The 22,289-nt window shown below is 45.8% G+C and overlaps 1 protein-coding gene across 2 annotated transcripts in view; it reads right to left on the bottom strand.

Annotated features, from left to right (window-relative positions):
- Positions 1-22,289, bottom strand: part of LOC111870925 (ankyrin repeat and sterile alpha motif domain-containing protein 1B) — an 84,448-nt gene that overhangs the window by 24,997 nt on the left and 37,162 nt on the right. Inside the window, exons 8-10 of one of the 2 annotated variants that reach the window (XM_023863564.2) lie at positions 19,035-19,299; positions 17,878-18,720; positions 8,791-8,962 (exon numbers count right to left, since the gene is read on the bottom strand). In XM_023863564.2, the coding sequence (XP_023719332.1) occupies positions 8,791-8,962; positions 17,878-18,720; positions 19,035-19,299 (1,280 nt within the window). The remainder of the gene's footprint in view (positions 1-8,790; positions 8,963-17,877; positions 18,721-19,034; positions 19,300-22,289) is intronic. The other variant, XM_023863565.2, reaches the window with a different exon arrangement.

Genomic DNA, 22,289 nt, shown 5'->3' with positions numbered 1-22,289 from the left:
GAATGCAGAAACATCTCCTCGGCCAGAGCACGCAGAGGATGCATGTTTTTGGGCTGTACAGTACAGCCAGGGCCAGCTGCATGGGACATGCTTCCATACTGTGCATTCCTCTTTGATATCCGTGCAGAAAATTTACGAAAATAGGCTACACGCCTTGACCTATCGATATGACACTATCGATCATTGATATCATAGCCCTGAACTGTGCTGATTACGTCATGCACCATGCAAATTGCAATTAAACGACTGCGAACATACAACTCGTAACCTTTTACACCATAATGGTAAGTATATATACCACCTGTTTTAACATACTAAAACTCTGCATTCTGCCCACACAGTGTATTTATATGTTCCATATGATTATCACAATAAACAGCGACTGTTTCCCTAAACATCAGTAACCGGTTTGACGTCATGGAGGCGTATTGTGTTTCCTGTGAGGTACGGAATGGGTTTTCAAATGTTATTTTGATTAAATTTATGCTTCTTTTTACAAATTTGCATTTCAATGTAAGTCGGAAAATCAATATTCCGTGTCTCAAGCCACTGCTTCTAAACATTCTAACGTGTGCACTTTCACAAGGACGAGCGGCCGAAGCCTGGGAAACTTCTACTAAAATTGTGCTCTTCTCCCCGCATCTGAATTCTCCCACGGCTTTCCCATTGTCACCCACTCTTCTACTCTCTCTATGAACACTCACATGCAGAACTGACCAGCGTTTAGATAGTACAATTGGCACTGGCATACCTTCTGGCATTTCCACCTGCAGACGGATGAGACGCGCACTCGAGTCAGCAATGCAACGAACCGTTTGTCATAGCAAATGTAACAGTAACACAATCTTGGGGGCGTATCTACACAGTCCTGCACACACACGCGCATTCCACAACTACACGAAACTGCTGAACCGACTGTTCCTCTTCCCTGGGCTTCCAACTACAAGACATCCGTAACGACGGATGTGGACAACGTATTGTCATCACCACACGCGACAAGGTTAATAAATGCACACTCTTGTTCAAATGTCTTCGCAACATCACGTATTCTGTGCCATCAGCATCGGCAACACACGTTGTACGCCTATACAAACAGTTGAACGCTTAACCCTTCAGAGTCCAGCGGTTACTATACGTACCACACGCTGTAACACACTAAAACTCTAAATTCTGCCCACACAGTGTATCTGTGTGTTCCGTATGGTTCTCAGAATAAACAGCGACTGTTTCCTGTGAGGTACGGACTGAATTGCTATATATTCTGCCCACACAGTGTATCTGTATGTTTGTTCCGTATGGTTCTCACAATAAACGGCGAATATTTCCCTAAACAGCATTAACCGGTTGGACTCTGTAGCGGAGACATAATGTGTTTCCTGTGAGGTACGTACTGAATTGCTATATATTCTGCCCACACAGTGTATCTGTATGTTTGTTCCGTATGGTTCTCACAATAAACGGCGAATATTTCCCTAAAAAGCATTAACCGGTTGGGTTTTGTTATAGAAATTCAGCGTGATGAGGACGATCTCGTGCAATGTGACTCCGTGTATCCGGTAAAAATTCACTGACGTTTCGGAGTAACCTACTACCTCCATCTTCATGTTTAAATATACGCTAAGCAAGCAACGACCAACAAGCAGCCTTCTGCTGTCTCCTTGTCTCTCACTCGCTTGGCTTACGCTTGGACCCTGAATGTCAGTGAACTTCTACCAGACTAAACGTCGTCATATCTGTCAAGAATCCACTCTAAATATTAACCTGGCTTCATGAGACGCAGGCGTCCCTACGACGCGCGTAATTCAAACCAGGCCGTTACCGCTCAACGGATCACGCTGATAACAGTACATGACGGGTAGATGCATCTGTCAAGTAACAAGAAAGGAGACTATACCCGACAACGACGAATATTACCGTCATCAGAGATGTGAAGCCTCCGCATTGAGGGCAGAACACGGGGGCGGCAGCGTCGGTAAAAACCCACCAAACTACAGGATGTCACATCTCGAGAAGACAGCAACATTCATTGCCTCCGCTACAAGAACCTCAAATCTCTACGCTTTATGCGGGCTTGTGGGAAAGTGGACGTACAACTCCACGCTTCGGCCACTTTATCCGCGGTACCTATTACACAGGAGGCTGCGTCAGGATATCAGTCCATATCTCGTCACTACGCTGTGTATGGTTGGCAGTTGTTCAGGGACAGGGTCTAACCTCGACCCTGAGGCTTGCTGTTTCCATTATTCTTGCAGGAAGATGCTGAGATAATGCCATAAAATAGTAACATGGGTTTCTGGTCTGGCGAGTGACGAGGTAAGTGACTAAGTGACTGACTGACTGACTAAATGACCAACTGAAAGGCTAACGAGCTTACTGACGTAACACCACGGTGCAGAGCCCTTAATTATTTACTTGTTTAACGATGTTGTCACTAATGCTGGCTATTATCTTATTACGTCAAATGGTTTGATTTGGTGAATAATAAAACTGGAAAAGCAATCGTGGCCTGATCTGAGGTATTAACTGGCACTCTCCTGGAGGTTCAGAGGAAAATCGTGAAAACCTCCAGCCGGAAGAGTCAGTGTCGGGCCCAGATTCGAACGGGGCACCTCCAAAGAGCTATCGGTAGAGTCACCGCTTCAGCCAACCTACTCGGTGAAAGACTACTCATTGAGAAGCTACTAGTCGGCCAGCTACTTAAGACATTTCTCGCCTTTTATGGAACCAGAGGGTTCATTACAGTGCCGACAACAGCCCTCCGAAAAAATGAGATCAGCCACAAACTTTTGATGAATGTCTCCAGTTCCAGTTGAACACACGAGACGTCCATCTGGGGCACAACTGCGCTCTAACGCATAAGTGGCATACAGCTCATCCACTGTGCGAGGTCATGTCACCACAAACTAGTTTCGTTTATAAACCGAAATATCACGTTCATAAAAACCTGTCAGTGAGTTCGTTCGGCGACCTCTGACCGACACACTGCTACCACAAACCCACTTTCACGTACACGTGAGATCAGAGGTTCTCATAGTGGTGTCTATGAAGATTACGTTTCGGAGGAACCTACTGGCTCCATCTTAAAGGTGTCACTATCACGGACACTCCTCTACTCTGAAGCTGCAGGCTGTGTGAGACACGGTGCCTACATTTACCACTACCGTAAGAACAGATTTAGAAACACTGAAGATGGACGTCTAGCCCAGCTCACACGCGGAACTCAAGACTCCACATACGCGCACAGACACAGCACTCTACACTCTGCCAGTTGCTAATTCCATTCTTTGTCATACGTACCAGCGTCACGGCCGTTTGTGATGATGTAAGCCTGAGAGGGAGGGAGGTCTGTTTGCTTCAAGACCTTGTTGTTGTCTTGTGTACAGTGGCGGACTGATCTTCTACCGCGAAATGAAATGTCAAACCAAAGCGAACGGCCACCAAAATGTAAACTTCAAATTACATTCGAACTATTGACCCTTTGCAGCCGCAGGCGTCACGAGAGAAATGAGATACAGACACTGAATTTTATGAAGGAGAAACAAAAACATTCCCGGCTTTGAGATTCTCAGGCAGTGCCCTCCGTCCTTCAGGGAATGTTTTGTTGGGAAGCGGGGTTCATTACTGCGTACGATTGGAATTTTGATAATAAAGTTGGAAGGGCTATATCAGTAGGGAATTTTGATGTTAACAGTGAGAACGTTATATTAGAGTGAAATTTCTCACATCACCTAAACAGCTTTTCAACATGCAGTTCATGCCTCACAGGAAACACATTACGTCTCCGCTACGAAACCTAACCGGTTAATGCTGTTTAAGGAAACAGTCGATGTTTACTGCGAGAACCATACGGAACATACATACAATGTGTGGGCAGAATATATAGCAATTCAGTCCGTACCTCACAGGAAACACATTACGTCTCCGCTACAGAGCCCAACCGGTTAATGCTGTTTAGGGAAACAGTCGCTGTTTACTGTGAGAATCATACGGAAAATACAGATACACTGTGTGGGCAGAATGCAGATTTTTTTAATACTGATGCAGGTGGCACATATACTAACCATAGCGGTGTAACTCCTCTTTAACATTTTTTGTCATTAATTCATTATTCATTTCCTCCTTATGCATATTCACGCCCGTATTTATATCGGAAAGTAATATTTTGCATAGACGCAATAACCTATGCATAAAAATGAAGCAGATTGCAACCTAAGGCGCCGCCCTCAGGGATCTCGTCTTTACTCAAATTCAGATCTGTACACGGCTTAGCGTCACGAGGCAACTACAGTGAATCCAATTAGCAACAACCTTCTACACCAATTTTTTGTCTGAAAACACGCATTCTTCCAGCTTCTGAGATGTGACGTCGTGCAGTCTGAAAGAAGTTTACAGACGTGCGCGTGCATAGTGATCGCCAACTGCCGGTGCGACAAGACAGGATGTTACCGACCGAGCTGCCATACCGACTTCTCTCAGTCCCACCATATAAATGCAGGGGCACTACCTTAAATTAGGCCACGACCACTTCTTGCCAAGTTCATTATTCACTATCATCCAATTAGCCTGAGCTACTGACAGCGTCGTTAAACAAGCAACATAAAAAAGAGGTTGTTCACCGAGATTTAGAAAAGTACACAGTGAAGAGAGTCATAATTTATGCTCTTAATCTAATATTATCACGGTACACAACTCAAGGAGGATAAGATGGATGAGACATGTAGCATGCTTCGAGAACATTAATAACATTTTGTTTTGAAACCTCGAAAGAAAGAAACCACTTCGAAAAATTATCATGGTGAGCAAGTAAGGATTTGGATGGAAGTGGTCGTAACATATTTAAAGGTAATATCCTTTAATATAGATATAGCGACTGAGGAAAACCATCGAAATTCACAATCAGGATATCGAGTAAACGCGCAAATTTGAAATAGGTGGAGGTGTTAGGGTTCATCAAGCAGACTCAGTCACAGGACAGACAGACGTACAACAGTATTTCATAATAATCAGTTCTCGTAATCTGCGTATCGACGCTGACTATGGCGTCGAATGGTGGATGAGGATCTGGAAGGGAGCTACTGCTACCAAATTTATAACACCATCTCGACACTTGTCGGGAGGGACGGAGGAGAACCACAGCAGACCTCAGTGACGATAGCGGAAGTCCCGGCAGACTCTCGAAGAGGACACCATCCGAATACATCACATAAGCCAGTTCACTCTGAAGCGCGCTATCAATGAGGGACATCCGCGTAATATGAAATCGCGTAGTCGGCAACAGTGCATGGGCCTACAAGTTACGAAATTACGCATGTCTGACCGCAAATGAGAACACGGCAACATAAACTATTCAACATTTCTGTTATTTCTTGCTCTGAAATCCCTCTCATCGTGAAGCCATCAAAATCATCACATTGCAAAAACAATGTCTGTACTGCGGGAAATTCTGGGAGCAGCACTATCGCCCTGGGGTCGACTCAGCCTCTAACAGAAACGAGTACCAGGAATGTTCCTCGGGATAAAGGGCGGCCGGCTGGGGCGTAAGGCTGACAACCTCACTGCCATCTGTGAGTCAACTGTCTAGAAAATGTGGGAGCTTCGACGTCTCACAACCTTATGGGCCTCCACGGCATGTTACAGGGATAGCTTTATCTTTACCCCATGTCGTGATGCAGTCACTTCTCAATTTAAGTCGTGTTAGTGCTCAATTTAAGGCCATTATGCCACCATCAACAGGCAACATGGCGGCCAATGCGTTGCAATTGACACAGAAGAAGCTGCGCAAACACAGCTATGGGCAGCGATGGTACGAAACAAAATATTCATTAAAATAAAACAGCAAACTGAGGAAACATTCTACGTTACAGTCCCGGGCGAAGAACGGTTACTTCTGCCTGTACCTACCTGAATACAAGACAGTTTCTGAGAACACAATAACATATTTAATTAGGATAAGGGAAACTGATTGGTGGGTTGCATAATGTTAAGGTTACGAAACAAAATAAAATCATAACAGAAACAAATAACATTTTTATTGTACATTAATGAATTCAAACAATCCCAAGCTAGAAACAAAACCATGCATACAAACATGCAGCTACTAGGAACTGGCACTAGAAGTCCGGGGTTCAGTGTAGTCCTTCCAACTGTCTAGCTTCTCATTTCACTGAAACGTTTCAACATAACGCTATAATATACAAGCATGTCCTAGATATTTGTGTGATGTTAAGATTACGGTCAGCTGAGGTGACATGATTTGGTTGCGTACACAGATAGCAACGTTTCGGAGTAACCTTCTGCCTCCAAACTGAGGACAGAATAAAGAATCTTCACATCTCAAACGACTGCAATCTTAATATTCGTCTCGTGAAAACCTAAAATCTAAAGAATCAGCCCCCACAGTTCGCGTATTAGTGCAAGTAGTAATTATCAACAATTATAATATTCATTATGATTCAAGGGAAGTTGGTGTTCTGCTTCGTGACAATGTTTTTTCCTTGGCACTACAGCCCCAGTGGGCCTAGGCCTAGTTAGTTAGTTATTGGAGAGGGTGGGTTTCCCCATGCACTGAGACCAGTATTGGTCCATTGTGCTTCCCTCTATGATATTCTACCAGTCTCTATACCCTACGGATATTGGTGCGTACCATCATTCCCGACCGCGCCAGCGAGTTCGGCCTCTACTGGCTTGGCGGTATCTATAATGCTTCCCCCATCTATCAGAGGTGTTAGAGACTACTGTTGGGCGGGAAATGTCCTTGAATTTAGCTCAGTGACCTCCTTTGGAGATATGAGGTTCTTTTACGTGCCGTAAAGCTACGACACGGAACCCACGGCTTAAAGTCCCTCCCGGAAGACTTGTTCCCTGAATTTTTCCGCCCTTAAAAATTCCACGACCTCCGCCGGGTTTGAACCCGCGTACCACGAGTCATGAGGTGGGAACGTTACCTCTAGACTACGGAGGCTGCTTGGGCCTAGGCCTACCTCCATGAACTTCTTCGTTCACTTCGGTTTTTATAGATCTTAGACATACGGTAGGACTCCTTGGGCGGGTGATCAGCTCGTCGCGAGGCCTCTACCTGTACACAAACACAGGAAAAACTCACACAAACATCCATGCCCTGAGTGGGATTCGTACCCGCGATCCCGGCTTCCGAGTGAGCGAAGACAGTGCACGCCTTAGACCGCTCGGCTATCGTGACAGGCTTCGTGACAATTCGAATTAGTAATTTTGGGAAACATCAACAAAATTTTGTTCAAAGACACAGGACGCGTTTATGCTTGAGATAAACATTAGGGAGACCTTCACCGTCTGACAGTTGCTCAGCTATTCAAGAAACTATCCTCCTTCTATGCAACCACAAATTTCAATACCGTGTTCACAAAAGCTCTCCACTGGACCACGGGGGCCGCCAGATTTCTTTCCGTGNGGGTGTGCAGAAATTTCACAAGCAGGGTTACGTTTAAACAGTCTGAAACCAGTTTTACTGACAGGTCTAGAATACTTGGAGAAGAGTAATTTTTTCAAATATATTTCTCGTATTACAATATTATTTGGTACATTTCGTGCTCTAAGATTTGCCTTTCCCCAGGCGAACATAAACTGAACACCAACCTGAGCCGGATTAATCCACTCTACACCACATGCTCTACTTGTACAAGATATATTACACACATTCTGACAAACAGTAAATGGCACGAACAGGGAAACATGCCCCAAGCAAGCTTCATAAACTGCGAATCTTGGGCACAGCGTTCTGGGGCATATGCTCTCAGTTCTTGTCGTAATTAGACGTAACCCCAGCTACGTGAGATCACTCAGTACACCACAAAATACACATTACTGCTGTACCAGGGAGTGGCCATACAATTGGCTTAGCACTGCTGTACTCGCTGGCACAACCACCGTCAGATGCTACTTGCAAGTTCGTATACTGAAATTTGCTATGCTACTTGCACGCTTCGTATACTGAAATTTGTTATGCTACTTGCACGCTTCGTATACTGAAATTTGTTATGCTACTTGCACGCTTCGTATACTGAAATTTTCTATGCTACTTGCACGCTTCGTATACTAAGATTCGCTAAGTTCATTCAACGACTGTGACCATCTGAGTACAAGGATGTGCAAAGAACTGTCGTGCTGAAATAATTGAAGAAATCAGTTTGTAAACATTACAAGCTAGTACATGGGCTTTCGTAGCAATACTTCCACAACGTTTCAACTATGGTCTTAGAATGTACAAGAAACAGTTGACGATAAGCCTGTCCTTACGAGAGATTTTCAAATTGTAGGAACTTTACGTTACAAAATCCGTTGCATGGAGCTCCATTAACTAAAAGACAAAGTACACTCAAACTTCTGAACGCTAACAGCAGAGCAGTATTTCTGCTGGTCATCTCCAGCATAGTTACACTTGTTTCGCGTCATAACCGAATTTTTGTTCGTTTCAAGATACATCTGTACATGCATATACGAACATAATATATAACAATTCAGTTCGTACCTCACAGGAAACACATTCCGTCTCCGGTATAAAGCCCAACCGGTTAATGCCGTAAGGGAAACAGTGGCTGTTTATTTTGAGAACCATATGGAACACACAGATACACTGTGTGGGCAGAATGCAGAGCTGAAACAGGCGGTGCACATAGTTACCATTCTGCTTTAAAGTTTCGGGCTGAATAAACTACTACGATCCCGTAGCATCAAAGTTGCATCTGGCGGTGGCTGTGTAAGGCAGCGCCCTAATCTTCCCAGACATGCTACACGCAAGGCGTCCCACAAACTGACCTGCGAAGGGGGCGTCGCCGAAGAACTCCTCGACGTTGTTATCTGTGGAAACGCTCTTGTCAGACAGAGACACGCTACTGGAGAGACTGCCACTGGAGGCGTCCAGCGAAGGGAACAGGAGGAGGTCCTCTTCTGTTTCCGTCTCGATGTCTCTCGAGCGTCGCTTGTATTCCTGTTGAGAGGAGGAAGGGGACGTGAGACAAAGCAGAGACGTAAGCATCTCGGAGCACAGTGCTCGGGATGGCAACACTGCGCCCGAATTTCGACGGCGATCCCCGGAGCAGCCCCACGACATGTCACCTGGGAACGTGGCTTATATCACACAATTTAATGTTAGTTGCTACGTCACGAACATACGTCTGTGTACAGTGCTGGGTGAGATTATGATAACACAGTGCGGTGACAGAGCGCTGCATGAGAAAGTTACATGTAGTACTAATCAGCCCACAGGCGGTTCTCCCAACTGTCTCTCTTCCCTAGGGATCGTCATTTTAATCAAAAACGCATATTCAGACGAGCCTATTGAGGTACCGGATGTTACGATTGGATTGTTAGTACGAGAAGCGCAGAGCCTGCTTTCAAACCCAGTTAAAATGATGTGGAATTCAATGATTTTTCTTGGGAGTTCTTTCTGTCATGTTGGCTACTCTTACCTAAAATTTAGATATTACATATTCCAAGATGGCAGAAGATTTGTAATAAGATATACTGTATTCCTAGTCTAAGGCCGCGCCATTGCTCAAGCGGTTAGTCGCTGGCTTCCCGCCGCGGCGGCCCGGGTTCGATCCCGGGTCTGGTCAAGTGGGATTTGTGGTGGACAAAGTGGCGCTGCGGCATGTTTTCTCCGATTACTTCGGTTTCCCCTGCCAATCTTCATTCCACCAATTGCTCCACAATGATCCTCACCTATCATCTGGGGCTGGTACAATAGGCCAGAAGTGGCCGCAGTACAAGGGACTTAGTCCCACTCCACTAGCATTAAAAATACTCCTAGTCTATAACTAATACATCAGCATATTTAAATTAAACTGAAAACGTCAGCACAGCACGTTCCCGTGAACCGCATCGGATTTCTTCCTTTCTTTTGAGTATCCTTCTGGTACTGAGGCACACACTGAGAGCTTCGTTTTATCTACAGAAGTTTCCATTACTTAGTACGGAGTAGAACACTTGAGCAAGTTAATTTAGCCTTTTCAGTACAAATAATATCAACTGAAATAGAAATCTATTCGCGCAATTCGCTCGAGCGATACACAACACTGAACAGTCGACTGACAAGATTGCCAACCGACATATGGAGCTGTGGAAGGTAGGGCACAATAAGCAACCAAACTTTTTTTTTGTCCTGATTCCAAAGTTGAAGGATCATGAATGACGAGGGAAAAGTCAACCTCATAATGATGGAGTCATAACCTCCTAACATTTAAATATCACTGGAATATTAAAAAACACGCGCAGCAAGGTAATGGGGACACGGGGGAAAAGGTCAACAAAATGAAGGGCAGGAAAACAGCAGGACAAATAATTAACTACAAGATACATTTTCATACTAATAAATGTTTAATCTATACCGAGAACTAGTTTCGGGAGGTGCTCATTTCGAGCCTCGGCTGGACACTGACAATCCTGAGTTTTCAGTCCTTTTTCTCGATTGTTCAAGGCAAATGCTGGGAGAGTACCTCGAGTAGGTCACGACCGCTTCCTTCCAAATCCTTTCCAATTCATAAATCCTATCATCGAATGCTATATAGTACTGATAGTCACACCGTCATTAAGTGACCACCTAAGAAAAACAAAAACAACAAAGTATGGGGATTCGAACCGCACTCAAAAACTCTGCCGCAACACTCGCACACCATTTTAACAGCCGTGGCTACCGTACACATTGGTAAGAGTGCCGGGTGAACTTCGCAATATCATATGCAGCCTTCTTATGTTAACATCAACAATTCACTCCGAGGCGTTCCTTCCAACGTTACTATCAAAATTACTTCTGACCATGCCTGGCTCAACTTCTTTCCTCTGGTGGCAGGAAAGTACACATCCTAACACTTTACCTTTCTTCGCTTCCTACAGAGTTACCCTATCTCAAAACATACACGTATTTCTACCAGAAAGACGAGTGGGCACTGCGTGGGAAAGGGTCGGAAAATATTTCTGCCCCCCCCCATCTTAAATGTAATCTTTCTCCCTCTCACTACCCCCGCTCTCATTTGCTCTTCCCTGTGAGTACAGCATGTTTACATAGATCTATAATAGAAACACCAAGACTAAAAACGGGAAAAGTGATAGGGTAAATAATTAGAAACCAAAAGAAAATTTTGCTCCTTGGTAAAGGGTAAGGTAACGGGGGAAGTTCACTCCGCGTATAAGCGTCACACTATGTAGATGTATGGGTGAAATGTAGGAAAATCTCTACTATTTCATATTCTCGGCACTAGATGTAGCTCACTGATCAGCTTCACTCTCCGTCCGCTTTACCCGGAGGAAACAGTCGCCGGTACACACTGCGCTGGTCCCCACAGCCTATTTGATGTGGCGACGAAGTTACCAGTCCCTCTTTTGTCGGGAATCGAATCCTTGTGGTCCGAGATTCAGCGGATCGCAAAGACTAAGCCCGCAACCTCTCCTTAAACACACCCCGTACCACTCTTCCTGAAAGGGTGCATGTACCGCAAGCAGGAGATTAACTTGCACGAGGTATGATGTCAGGATGAGAAACTCGACTTGCCGTCGGTGCTGAGTGAACTGTGACGACACACATCCAGTGCAAAAGCGGTCCATCTCCACACACACTTAGTGACACGCGTAGCACTCAAGACAAGGCAGTCACTGGATTGTAACATTCAGCCCTCAATGGTGACGTTCACCGCCCTTTTCAGAAGCCTACGGTCTGACTTCAGCTGGCCAAGAAATTTCCCGAGTTCTATGGAACCCGAGAGCTCATCACCGTGCTCACAAAACCATTCCACGGGCTCGTATCCGTGAGCCATATGAATCCGGTCTACCTTATGGCCCAGTTATATTTAACCATTCCGTCTAAACTTACCCACTCATATATTCATGAAGCACAAAGAGCTACATAACCCCATGTCGTCGTGCTTGAGTCCACCATCCCCACAATAACTTATCTGGTGAAGAGTAGAAGTCATCAGGCTCTGCCCCTATGTTACTTCCTCCCCCCTTTCACCCAAATAAAAGACAAGAAAAGAAAACAAAATAGTCTGAACTGAAAAGCAGCAAGCATGCACCCTGTTGGGGCACTGCCTACCATACAATAATTCGTGATTAGCAAATGACAAACAAAGGGCAGAGTCACAATTTCATACGCGCTTTCTAAGACAGTTGCTTCAAACACCAAATCGACATTCAACTTACTTCTCTGCTGCCGGGGACACGTTGAAAGTATGGCAGAAAAATTGGTGAAAGTGAAGTCGTGGGAGAAGACAGAAACACTATATTGCGGGGGCGAGAAAGAACATCACTCATCTGATTGGTATATACAAATTCAGTCCGTACCTCACAGGAAACATTACGTCTCCGCTACAAAGCCCAACCGGTTAATGCTGTTTAGGGAAACAGCCGCTGTTTATTGTGAGAACCATACGGAACACACAGTTACAGATGGGATGGATGGCCCTGAAGGCATATCGTGATTCTGTGCAGCTTTCCTTCTGCTAGGAAACAGGGAAGTGACAAGTTCATATACAGGGTGATCCACATATTACTCTCTTAAAGTCACAGTTACACTGTGTGGGCAGAATATATAGCAATTCAGTCCGTACCTCACAGGAAACACATTACGTCTCCGCTACAGAGCCCAACCGGTTAATGCTGTTTAGGGAAACAGTCGCTGTTTATTGTGAGAACCATACAGAACACATAGATACACTGTGTGGGCAGAATTCAGGGCCTTTTAATGGTAAAACCGGTGGTAGATATCGTTAACCACTGAGTTTTAAAAGATTAAGGGAAGTTGTATCATTTTTCTTCTAAGGACCTCTTTTACGTACGCCATCTTCAGAAGGAGTGGGGAGTTCCAGCGACAGTGTGGATGTCTCGTGTTATCTGTGTTGACACGTCGCGACGCCGTCTTCTCCGCCTGGGTTGGCTTTCCGGCAACTGAACTCTGTACGCATTGCTCTCATAATGAACGGAATCTGGCATCAAGGCGTCTGCCTTTACCTTGTCGCATTTTGCCGTCAAGTGCGTAATAATTGGATCTTCCTACATCCACACTACATGAGTATCGTTTCACTCCTCCTTGCGCAACAAGACGGAAATACAGGGGTCGCAGCGAGTTCGGATACGAATGAGGTCTGCATTCAGGGAGGAGCAACAGAGCAGAGTCCTTCCTGAGAAGCTGATGATCGCTCAGACATGAGAACCACCAAGACTTGTTTCCAAAGAGGGGACATTCAACAAATTTGCTTGCCAAGCTACGTCTTGGCCGTTTAAGATTTTTACGGATCGCCCTAGATTTCTTGGTCTGTGTTAAAATAGTACCATATTTAAAACTAACTGTACATTTTGGAATTATCACTTAGTATAGCCTCTTTTCGCCGTTTAATTTAGACTTCTTTCTTCCAAAATTCCACCTTTCCCCTCAAGCACTCAGATAATCAAGAAATTCATGGTTTCTCAAGGACCCGAAGGCTCATCGCCGTATTCACAAGAGCTCGTCACTGCTAGCGGAACAGCGTCCCCACACTCACACACCACTTCCTCAAGACCTGTCTTCAACCATCCGGGTATCTCTGCCTACCCTCCGCTCCTTTCTTCAGGAATTGCAGCCAAAACTTGCGTGTGAACTTCTCGCGTCTCTCCCCGCCCCCAGCTCATATTCCTTAAGGGCCCCTACACGTGCAATATCATATTTGCGCAGTTAAAACTGATTCCCTAATAACATGTCGTGAAGCTGCAGATATCTCCAGCCTCCTATCACTTCATCCCCCTGAGAACGTTTTCCCCTCAGCACCCGATTACGAACACCCTTAGCTGAAGTCTTCTCATAATGTGAGAGATCAGCTTCACGAAGCCGACAGATTTATGTCAATGATCTTAATACAGACGCCCGTCCACTGCTGCCAAGTCTTGAACATAACAAAATGTTTGTATCCAAATGTGAGGCACTTGCATACTCAACCCATTTAAATCTAGTCCAGTCCATCAAATTTCTGTTGGCCCTCGCCAGCATAGGCGTTCTTGCTTTCGAGTCCCCAACATTTTTTTTTCCAGACTCTTACGTGTTTTGAAATGGGGCCTCCTCTTCGACGAGAGAGGTGCCTGACCACTACTGGTCACTCTCCCTCTACTGGGGAGTGACACTACTGGTAAGCTTTACCACCGCCAAGTTTAAGCCTCTTATATTTGTACGTCTGAAGATCATCTTCCATTTGTATATATACAGAGTCCGTACCTCACAGGAAACACATTATATCTCCGTAACAACGACCAACCGGTTAATCCTGTTTGGGGAAATCATGGCTGCCTATTCTGGGAACCATACGAAAGGCACACGTACACTGGCTGTGTGGACAAAATTTAGAGCTTCTGAATGTTACAGCAGGTGGTACATATAGACACCACTGTGATCTAAAAGGTTAATTCAAGAGGAATGCTGCCTTAATGACATATGCAACAGAGATGCCCTCCAGAACTGCTCCAGCCTGGGCTTCACAACCGTTCGTTCGAAACCAACCGCACATGATACGCGCCTCTCTACTCTGAAAGCGAGTTTCCAAGTCTCTCCTAGAAACTGTTTCAAATTGAACCTTCAGGTTACATGCCTCGGAAACAAAGTAACTCTTACATGTTCACGACTCAAAGAACAAACTTGCTTTAAAGAACATGAACATGAAACACTGAGAACGCCCTTCCACATAAAGTACGAGGCAGGTAAATTATTAAGTCCAGTGTACAAAGCGACTTACGGTAATGTAAAACACTAGACCACATAATATACAGACTACGTACACAAGATTCTAAGGGCGGTATAACCAGACCTTTGGCAGTTTACTGCTCAAAGTCCCACCTGATGTTAAAATCAAACTTTACAAGATCAAAGGCCTAACTTAACGTTGGTCTAACATGAAAACAAATTACTCGCCCTAATTAATTCATCCGAGATTATGAAGAATGAAGGAATAATGATTTATATAACTGTTTCACATCAAACTGAAGCATTATACATCCCACACTTTCTAAACAAAACACACAAATTCGGTTCCTTCCTCGCAGGAAACAGTCCGTCTTCCTGACAACGCCCAACAGGTCAACGCTGCTTCGCAAAACAATCGCATTTTATTACAGGGAACATAAAAACAAACTGAGTGGGCAGAATGGAGAGTGTTAGTGTGTTACAGCAAGTGGTACGTATAGTTACCACCATACTTTAAAAGGTTAAAGTGCGTCGTCTTGTACAGAGTGTCCTATTTCCCCTTTGAAGAGCCCACAAGCCGCAATATTCCCTACGCTACAGCTCATCTTTCAAAGCTCACATCCATGTGCATTTACCTGAGCGAATCCGGTACACATGTTTGCGCATTGTGAACACCAAGTCATGCGAATATCACCCATGTTGGTCCGAAAGCTGCTACACAGTAAGGACCAATGAAGTTCCAGGTATGGCAATCAAGCCATTACAGCTCCAGCGGTAGAAATGCAGTAAACCGCATTTCTCGCATGACGTAACACTCCAGGGAGCAATGTAACAAGACGGAAAATAGGTCTACATGACGTCATAGCATCAGGTGAGACAGACGGCACCAACTGGCAAAAAGGTAAACTTGTCCCTGTGCTTAATTAACCATTCAAAGGACGGTGGTTCCTATATTTACCATAAGTTTTAACATTCAATAACTGACGTCCTGGGAGCGGTAATGGTGGAAATACTTTCAAGGATGTAACGCACTGTCTACTGATATGTGTACCGACGTTTCGGAGGAACATGTAGTTTGCATCATCAGGGTATGAGTCCCATAATCGTTAATATGCAGGCCGCACGTTCATCTGAAACGTCAGCAAACGTCTACCAGACCACACGGCGCCCACATCCCTGAAGACAGTTTCCTCCGAACGACATTGTGGCCACACAGTTAGGCCATGGCCGCTTTTTCAGTTTGGTAACCCTACACACTTTTTCAATTGACCTATTCCTTCCAGCCACACTATGGCCCTGGGGTCGACTCAGCCTCTAACAAAAATGAGTACCAGGAATTAATTAAATAATTTTCCTGGGGAGTAAAGCGCGGCCGGCGCGTAAGGCTGACAACCTTACCGCCATCTTTGAGCCGATTGTCTAGATAATGTGGGACCCTCAACGTCTTACAACCCTATGGTTAGGATAGCGTTACTTTTTTTAACCCTATACACAGTATGTAGGACTCCCTGGGCTGGGGATCAGCCCATCGCAAGGCTGCTAACTACACACAGGACAGCATAAACACAGAATAAACGCACATACACACACATATCTATGCCTCGAGTGGGATTCGAAGCCACGACCCCAGTTTTCGAGCGGGCGGCCACTGTGATCGGCATAAGGCTCATTAGTAATTACATTTTTACACTGATAAATCATATAAATCGCATTCTGCCATGTTTAAAGGTTGCGGTTATTCACGTGAACTCATCTTCCCGATAGCATCGGCATCTCGGCTGTACGGAGTCACGTGGTACGGGGCTACTATCCCAGTATTTCTCTTGCCGGACTGAGGATATCGATGGAAAACCTCAGTGAAGGTGGACGGTGGTCTGGTCAAGATTACCGCTACCCTAAACTGCTGGGTTTGTTCGAATCAAGGGTTCCTCAGATTAATAGAATTTGGGAACCAATCATGGGAGCCCCATGGGGGGGGGGGAGGGGGAGGAATTTATTTACAAAGCATTTAAGATTGTTTTTAAGGAGGGCTCTTGAGTTGTGTGTCTCCACAAACAAACATGGCTGGTGCCAAATATAAATTAATTTTAACAAGTTATCTTCAATTTTAAATTTTTTCTCCAAAAACATATACAAGGGTCAGAGCCCAAGAGACCGCTGGTATGAGAGAGCAATAAGACAAACCGACAAGTGAAGGAAGGCATTCTAACACAATGCTTCCATCAAGAGTCACTTCGTGTTCTGTTTCATCGGCAACAACTGAAACAAGGAGCTGTCAGCTGAACCGAATGTACTGAAAACGATGCGTCACTTCCGCCCTGGATAAGTGACGCCCGGCACCAGATACACAACACCACTGTCATGGCATACCGATGTATCTAACTCTGTGGTGTTGAATCTTTCCTGGGCAGCTAATAGTCGCTCAGCTGTCCAAGAAATTACCCGCCCCCCGAGCCATCAGGATGTTCATTACCGTGTTCACAACAGCCACATATCAGACTCCATTCTAAGTCACACATCCTCACGTATATTTCCTACAGATACACTTTACGTTATCACCCCCATCTGTGTGTGGTCTCTTCCTCGGGAGTTCAACCTAAAATTCTGCAGCCATTTCTCATTTACCCACGAGTGCTACATGTCTCAACCATCTCATTCTCCTTCATTTGATCATCCTAACAATATCTGATGAAGAGTATAAATTATGAAGCTCCTCCATATGAAATTTTCTCCAACTTCCTGTTATTTTTTCTCTCAATTCCTAACGTTCCCCTCAGCACCCTGTTCCCAAACCCCTTCCCAGTGGGTGAAATCATAGGTCAAACTAACGAATTATTTGTAAGCTTCCACGATGAATCAAAGGTGACAAGCCCTCTTGGTTATGAAACCATTAAGTCTTATACGTGGTTGCCAGCATTTCGGAAGGACTTGCTGCCTCTATCTTCAGGGTAGGTGTCCTGAAGATGGAGACGGAAAGTTCCTGCAAAACGTTTGCAGATACTCTGAAAATTTAGACAGTAGGTTGCTCTGAAACTCCGGAAGATGTCCTGAAGATGGAGACAGTAAGTTGCTTCGAAACGCTGACAGGTGTCCTGAAGATGGAGGGGGCAGTTTCCTCTGAAATGTTTCTATCCACTTACCAGACTACACGGTCTCACAACCCAGAAGACCGCAGTGTAAATCACGTGACGGCAGGGGCAACTTACCTGACTAAGAGGTCGGATGCGTTCGTGTATGCTCTTCTCAGCCTGAAGAGCTGACGGAGGGGGATGGTCCGGTGTCGGCGGCTGTTGGTAGTGGGTCGGGCTCAGCGGCAATATCTGGACACTCGTGACATCCCGCTTCTGCTCGCAGTCGGTCGGCGTGGTGGGGTGCGCCTTACCACCGCTCGGCTCGTCCAGTAGCGATTCCTGGGAAGACTTAAGCGTTATGTACGCGCTTGACACGAACGTTGGGTTATCTTCTTCCGCAACACTTCCCGACGTTTCGACTACAACAGGAGCTACTGGAGAGACCGGATTTCCGCCCTCTGACGGCACCCCTCGATGCTGTGTTGGCTCGAAGTTTTCATAAGCCCTGTCATTGCTGTGTGGATGTCTCCTCAGTTTCCTCCTAGGGTTCTGGGTTTTAATCGGGAAATTTTCGTACATAGATGTAATGGCCACTGGCTGATCTCTGACTAGAGATTTCCTACCTAGATTATCGTCAATGTCCTCACTACGTCCCCTAAACGTATGAAAGGCTTCAGCTGGCTGCTGATCAACACGAATACTGTGACGTAATTTCATATCTACATACTGATCGACACTACGGCCCTGGTGCCGTAGCAGAGCGTCGCGACGCCCGCCACCTAAGGTCTGTGTACCCAGGCACTGCACGTCTTCTAGATCGCCATGGCTACGGACGCCGCTACGGGCCAGGAACAGGTACTCGTAAGCACCGCCGCCGCCACAGATGGCACCACTGTCGGCAGACATTGTCATAGACGGCTGCAGGTGGGTGGGGGAGACGGACAGGTTCCGTCGCGGCGGCTTCTTCGGGGGCGTCGGCTGCAAGAACGAATGCCATATTAATTACAAATATCGGGACAATTCCTTCATTAGACCATGACCGTTTCCTTCCAAATCCTTTCTAGTTCATCATTCATCTAAAATGTGCCACATGTAGAACCCGAATGCTCATTATTGTGTTCACAAGAGCCAGTTAAATCCAGCTCACACACTAACCTCAAAAAATAGAGCGCTTGTGAAGCCGATACTTGCTCAGCTAGTCATGAAGTTCCCTGCCATTCACAACAGTTCGCTACTGGACCATATCGTGAGCCAGCTGAACCTGCCACGCGTGCTACACGACCTGCACTCACCGAAACCTTGCTGTTGGAGCCTGGGCTGTGGCCATGTGAATGTCCAGGAGCCATGGGCATGTAGATGTTGGTGCTCACTCCCTCACAGCGACGGTCCCGGGGTGACGGCCCGCCGGTGCTAGACGCCGTGGAGGAGACACTCATCTGGTCCGGATCCCGGTGCTGCTGCTGGTGGTGATGGAATAGCGACATGTCGTCCGACAGGAAGCTGGAGTCCAGGGACTTGGGCGCAGGCGGCGTCTCGTATACCCCACTGTCCGACGCCCTGAGAACATGAACCTTTCTTGCTCAAACCAACAACTGTGGCGCCAGCCAGACACGCGACCACTCATAAGTAACGGCTACGTAAACGCAACAATGAAGTAACTTAGGAAGATATTTTTCTCTGCGATCCGTGTGTCGTGAAACAAGAACTCTCTCGTATTGGCAGCACCTGCCATTACGAGAGAGTCCTGAGAGGGAAGTAGAAGACCAGGAAGCTGTGAGTGATATGGCCGCCAGCCTGCGAGGAGCAGGGGAACGTCCACTGTTGGAAACCGCTACAAAACAGCATAGTGAAGACTGTGACTAAGAACTAGTGATTTGCGAAGTGTAACACCAGTCGTGTGTTGAAGTTTCCAATTCATGCAATCACCAATACAGACCCCGTCTACAGTCATTCAGTCACGTGACAATACTCTGCGTCTAGTGAGATTCTCACGTCTGTAAATATGAAGACTGTAGCCCGGATTTTTGAATAGCGCAGTTCGTCCGCTTTCAGGGTAGAAGAGTAAGCTGTGAACAAATGCAATGAACTTCACACACCTCCGGAAAGTTGGTAAACACCAATCAGACTTCACGGCGTCATATTCTAGAAGCTAGCAATCTTCGAACTGCGTCTCCGCTACAAAGCCCAACCGGTTAATGCTGTTTAGGGAAGCAGTCGCTGTTTATTGTGAGAACCATACGGAACACACAGGTACACTGCGTGGGCAGAATATATAGCAATTCAGTCCGCACCTCACAGGAAACACATTACGTCTCCGCTACAGAGCTCAACCGGTTAATGCTGTTTAGGGAAACAGTCGCTGTTTATTGTGAGAACCATACGGAACACACAGATACACTGTGTGGACAGAACGTTTCCCAATATTAAATGAGTCGGTACACATAGTTACCACTGTGCTTTAAAGGGTTAAAATTCAGGAGGTCATCTGTACAGACGCCACTGAAACTGTAACGTACATTACCCAGCCGATGGGCTACGCCTGTTGTACCTGTTTCAGATGGTCTACAGTTCAGGGGTAACCTATCTACTATTTGTTTTAAAATGGAAAACTATGCATTCTGCCCACACAGTGTATTTATAGGTTTCGTACGATTGTCAGGGTACACACCAACTACAGGTATTTCTCTAAACAGTATTAACCGGTTGGTCTTTGTAATGGGGACGTTGTGTTTTCTGTGAGGTACGAACGTTATTTAGGCGCAATACAGCCCTTCCAACATTAACATCACAATTCCAATCAAACACGATAAAGACCCTGCCCAGGTTCTTTCTTCAGCTCACAATCTATTAAGTCCACTTTCCAATGCTTGACCTTGTTCACTTTCATACGCTCGACGTTCCCAAATAAGCTACGAGTATCTTTACGAGAAGGACGAGAGGGCAGTTACTGGGAACGGGACTTTCTAAAGCCGGATATGTTACTGTTCCTCATTACCTCCTTCCACTTTCTTTTCTTTCCCTCTCTGTTCTCTTCCTTCTTCAGGTTTCAGGCTTCAAGGGGTATTATCTGTGTGTGTGTTTATATGAAATTCAATGCAAGCTCTTCATGTGCAAGACGTTTCATTTCGTCAGCAATGACGTCACTACGCCAGTTACTGTATATCGGAGGGCGAACAAAACAGACGCTTTAATTAGCCTCAAATGTTAAGACGTGAGTTTTAATCAAAGTAACAATTAAACGCTAGAACCACCTCTGCTCATTTTAATTGCTCAGTCTCTTTTTAACTCATTCAATCCCGAGGAACTCGGCCATCGTGACGCTAAAGCAGACGAAGTCACTGTAATTTCGACTTCAAAGGAAAGGAATTGCAGGGCATGAAGTGGGGAGAAAAGAAAATCGACGTTAACTTTTCCGCAGTGAACACAGGTGAATGAAGGGTCCGAAATACGTTCACTCTATGTTGGGATGGAACGCTATAACTACCCCCTTAGCCTCAATATACACTAGCACTAACGCCTGTAACAGCTGGAGCCAAGACAGTTCTGTCAGTATAGAGACTAGGCTACGGGGTGACCGGGCAAGGAACAGGGGTGCAGGAGATTCTTCTCTTCTGCAGAGCGTCCACGCCGGATACGTGATCCACCTATCAAGGGTCTTCCCACGGAGATAAAGCGGGTCAGGGTGTCCGTCTAGTGTCAACGTTACGGAACTTCATGGAGATATGCTCCACTCCCCCATACGTCATAACATGGAGCTTAGTTAGTTAGTAATTGGAGAGGGTGGGTTTCCCCATGCACTGAGACCTGTATTGGTCCATTGTGCTTCCCTCTATGATTTTTACCAGTCTCTATATCCTACCGGTACTGGTGCTTACCATCAGTCCCGCCCAGCCAGCGAGACCGGCTCTACTAGCTGAGAGGTATCTATAATGCTTCCCCCATCTACCAGAGGTATTAGAGACTGCTGTTGGGCGGGAAACGTCCGTTAATTTGGCTCATTGACCTCCTTTGGAGATATGAAGTTCTTTTACGTGCCGTAAAGCTACGACACGGGACCCACGGCTTAAAGTCCCTCCCGGAGGACTTGTTCCCTGAATTTTTCCGCCCTTTAAAAATTCGACGACCTCCGCCGGGTATTTGAACCCGCGTACTACGAGTCATAAGGTGGGAACGTTACCTCTAGACTACGGAGGCCGCTAACATGGAGCTTAACTAAGCACCTGTCCTTATTCTTGAACTTACTTACTCATGGAGCTGAGCCCTTCTCGAGGAGCCGCCAATTCTGCAGCTACTCAAGAATTTCCCAGCATTTTATGGAACCTGAAGATTCATTACCATGTTCACAAGAGCCCTCCACTGGTCCCTATTCTGAGGCAGATCTATCCAATCCATACCATCCCATTCTATCTATCTAAGATCCATTCTAATATTGTCCACCCACCTACGCCTTCGTCTTCCCTGTGGTCTCTTTCCTTCTGGCTTTCCCACCAATATCCTATACGCAATCCTCGTCTCCCCCATTCGTGCTACATGAACTGCCCACTTCC

This window comes from Cryptotermes secundus, unplaced genomic scaffold (assembly GCF_002891405.2).
Source record: "Cryptotermes secundus unplaced genomic scaffold, Csec_1.0 scaffold928, whole genome shotgun sequence".
Classification (NCBI taxonomy): domain Eukaryota; kingdom Metazoa; phylum Arthropoda; class Insecta; order Blattodea; family Kalotermitidae; genus Cryptotermes; species Cryptotermes secundus.
This window is presented reverse-complemented; position numbering and strand designations above follow the sequence as displayed.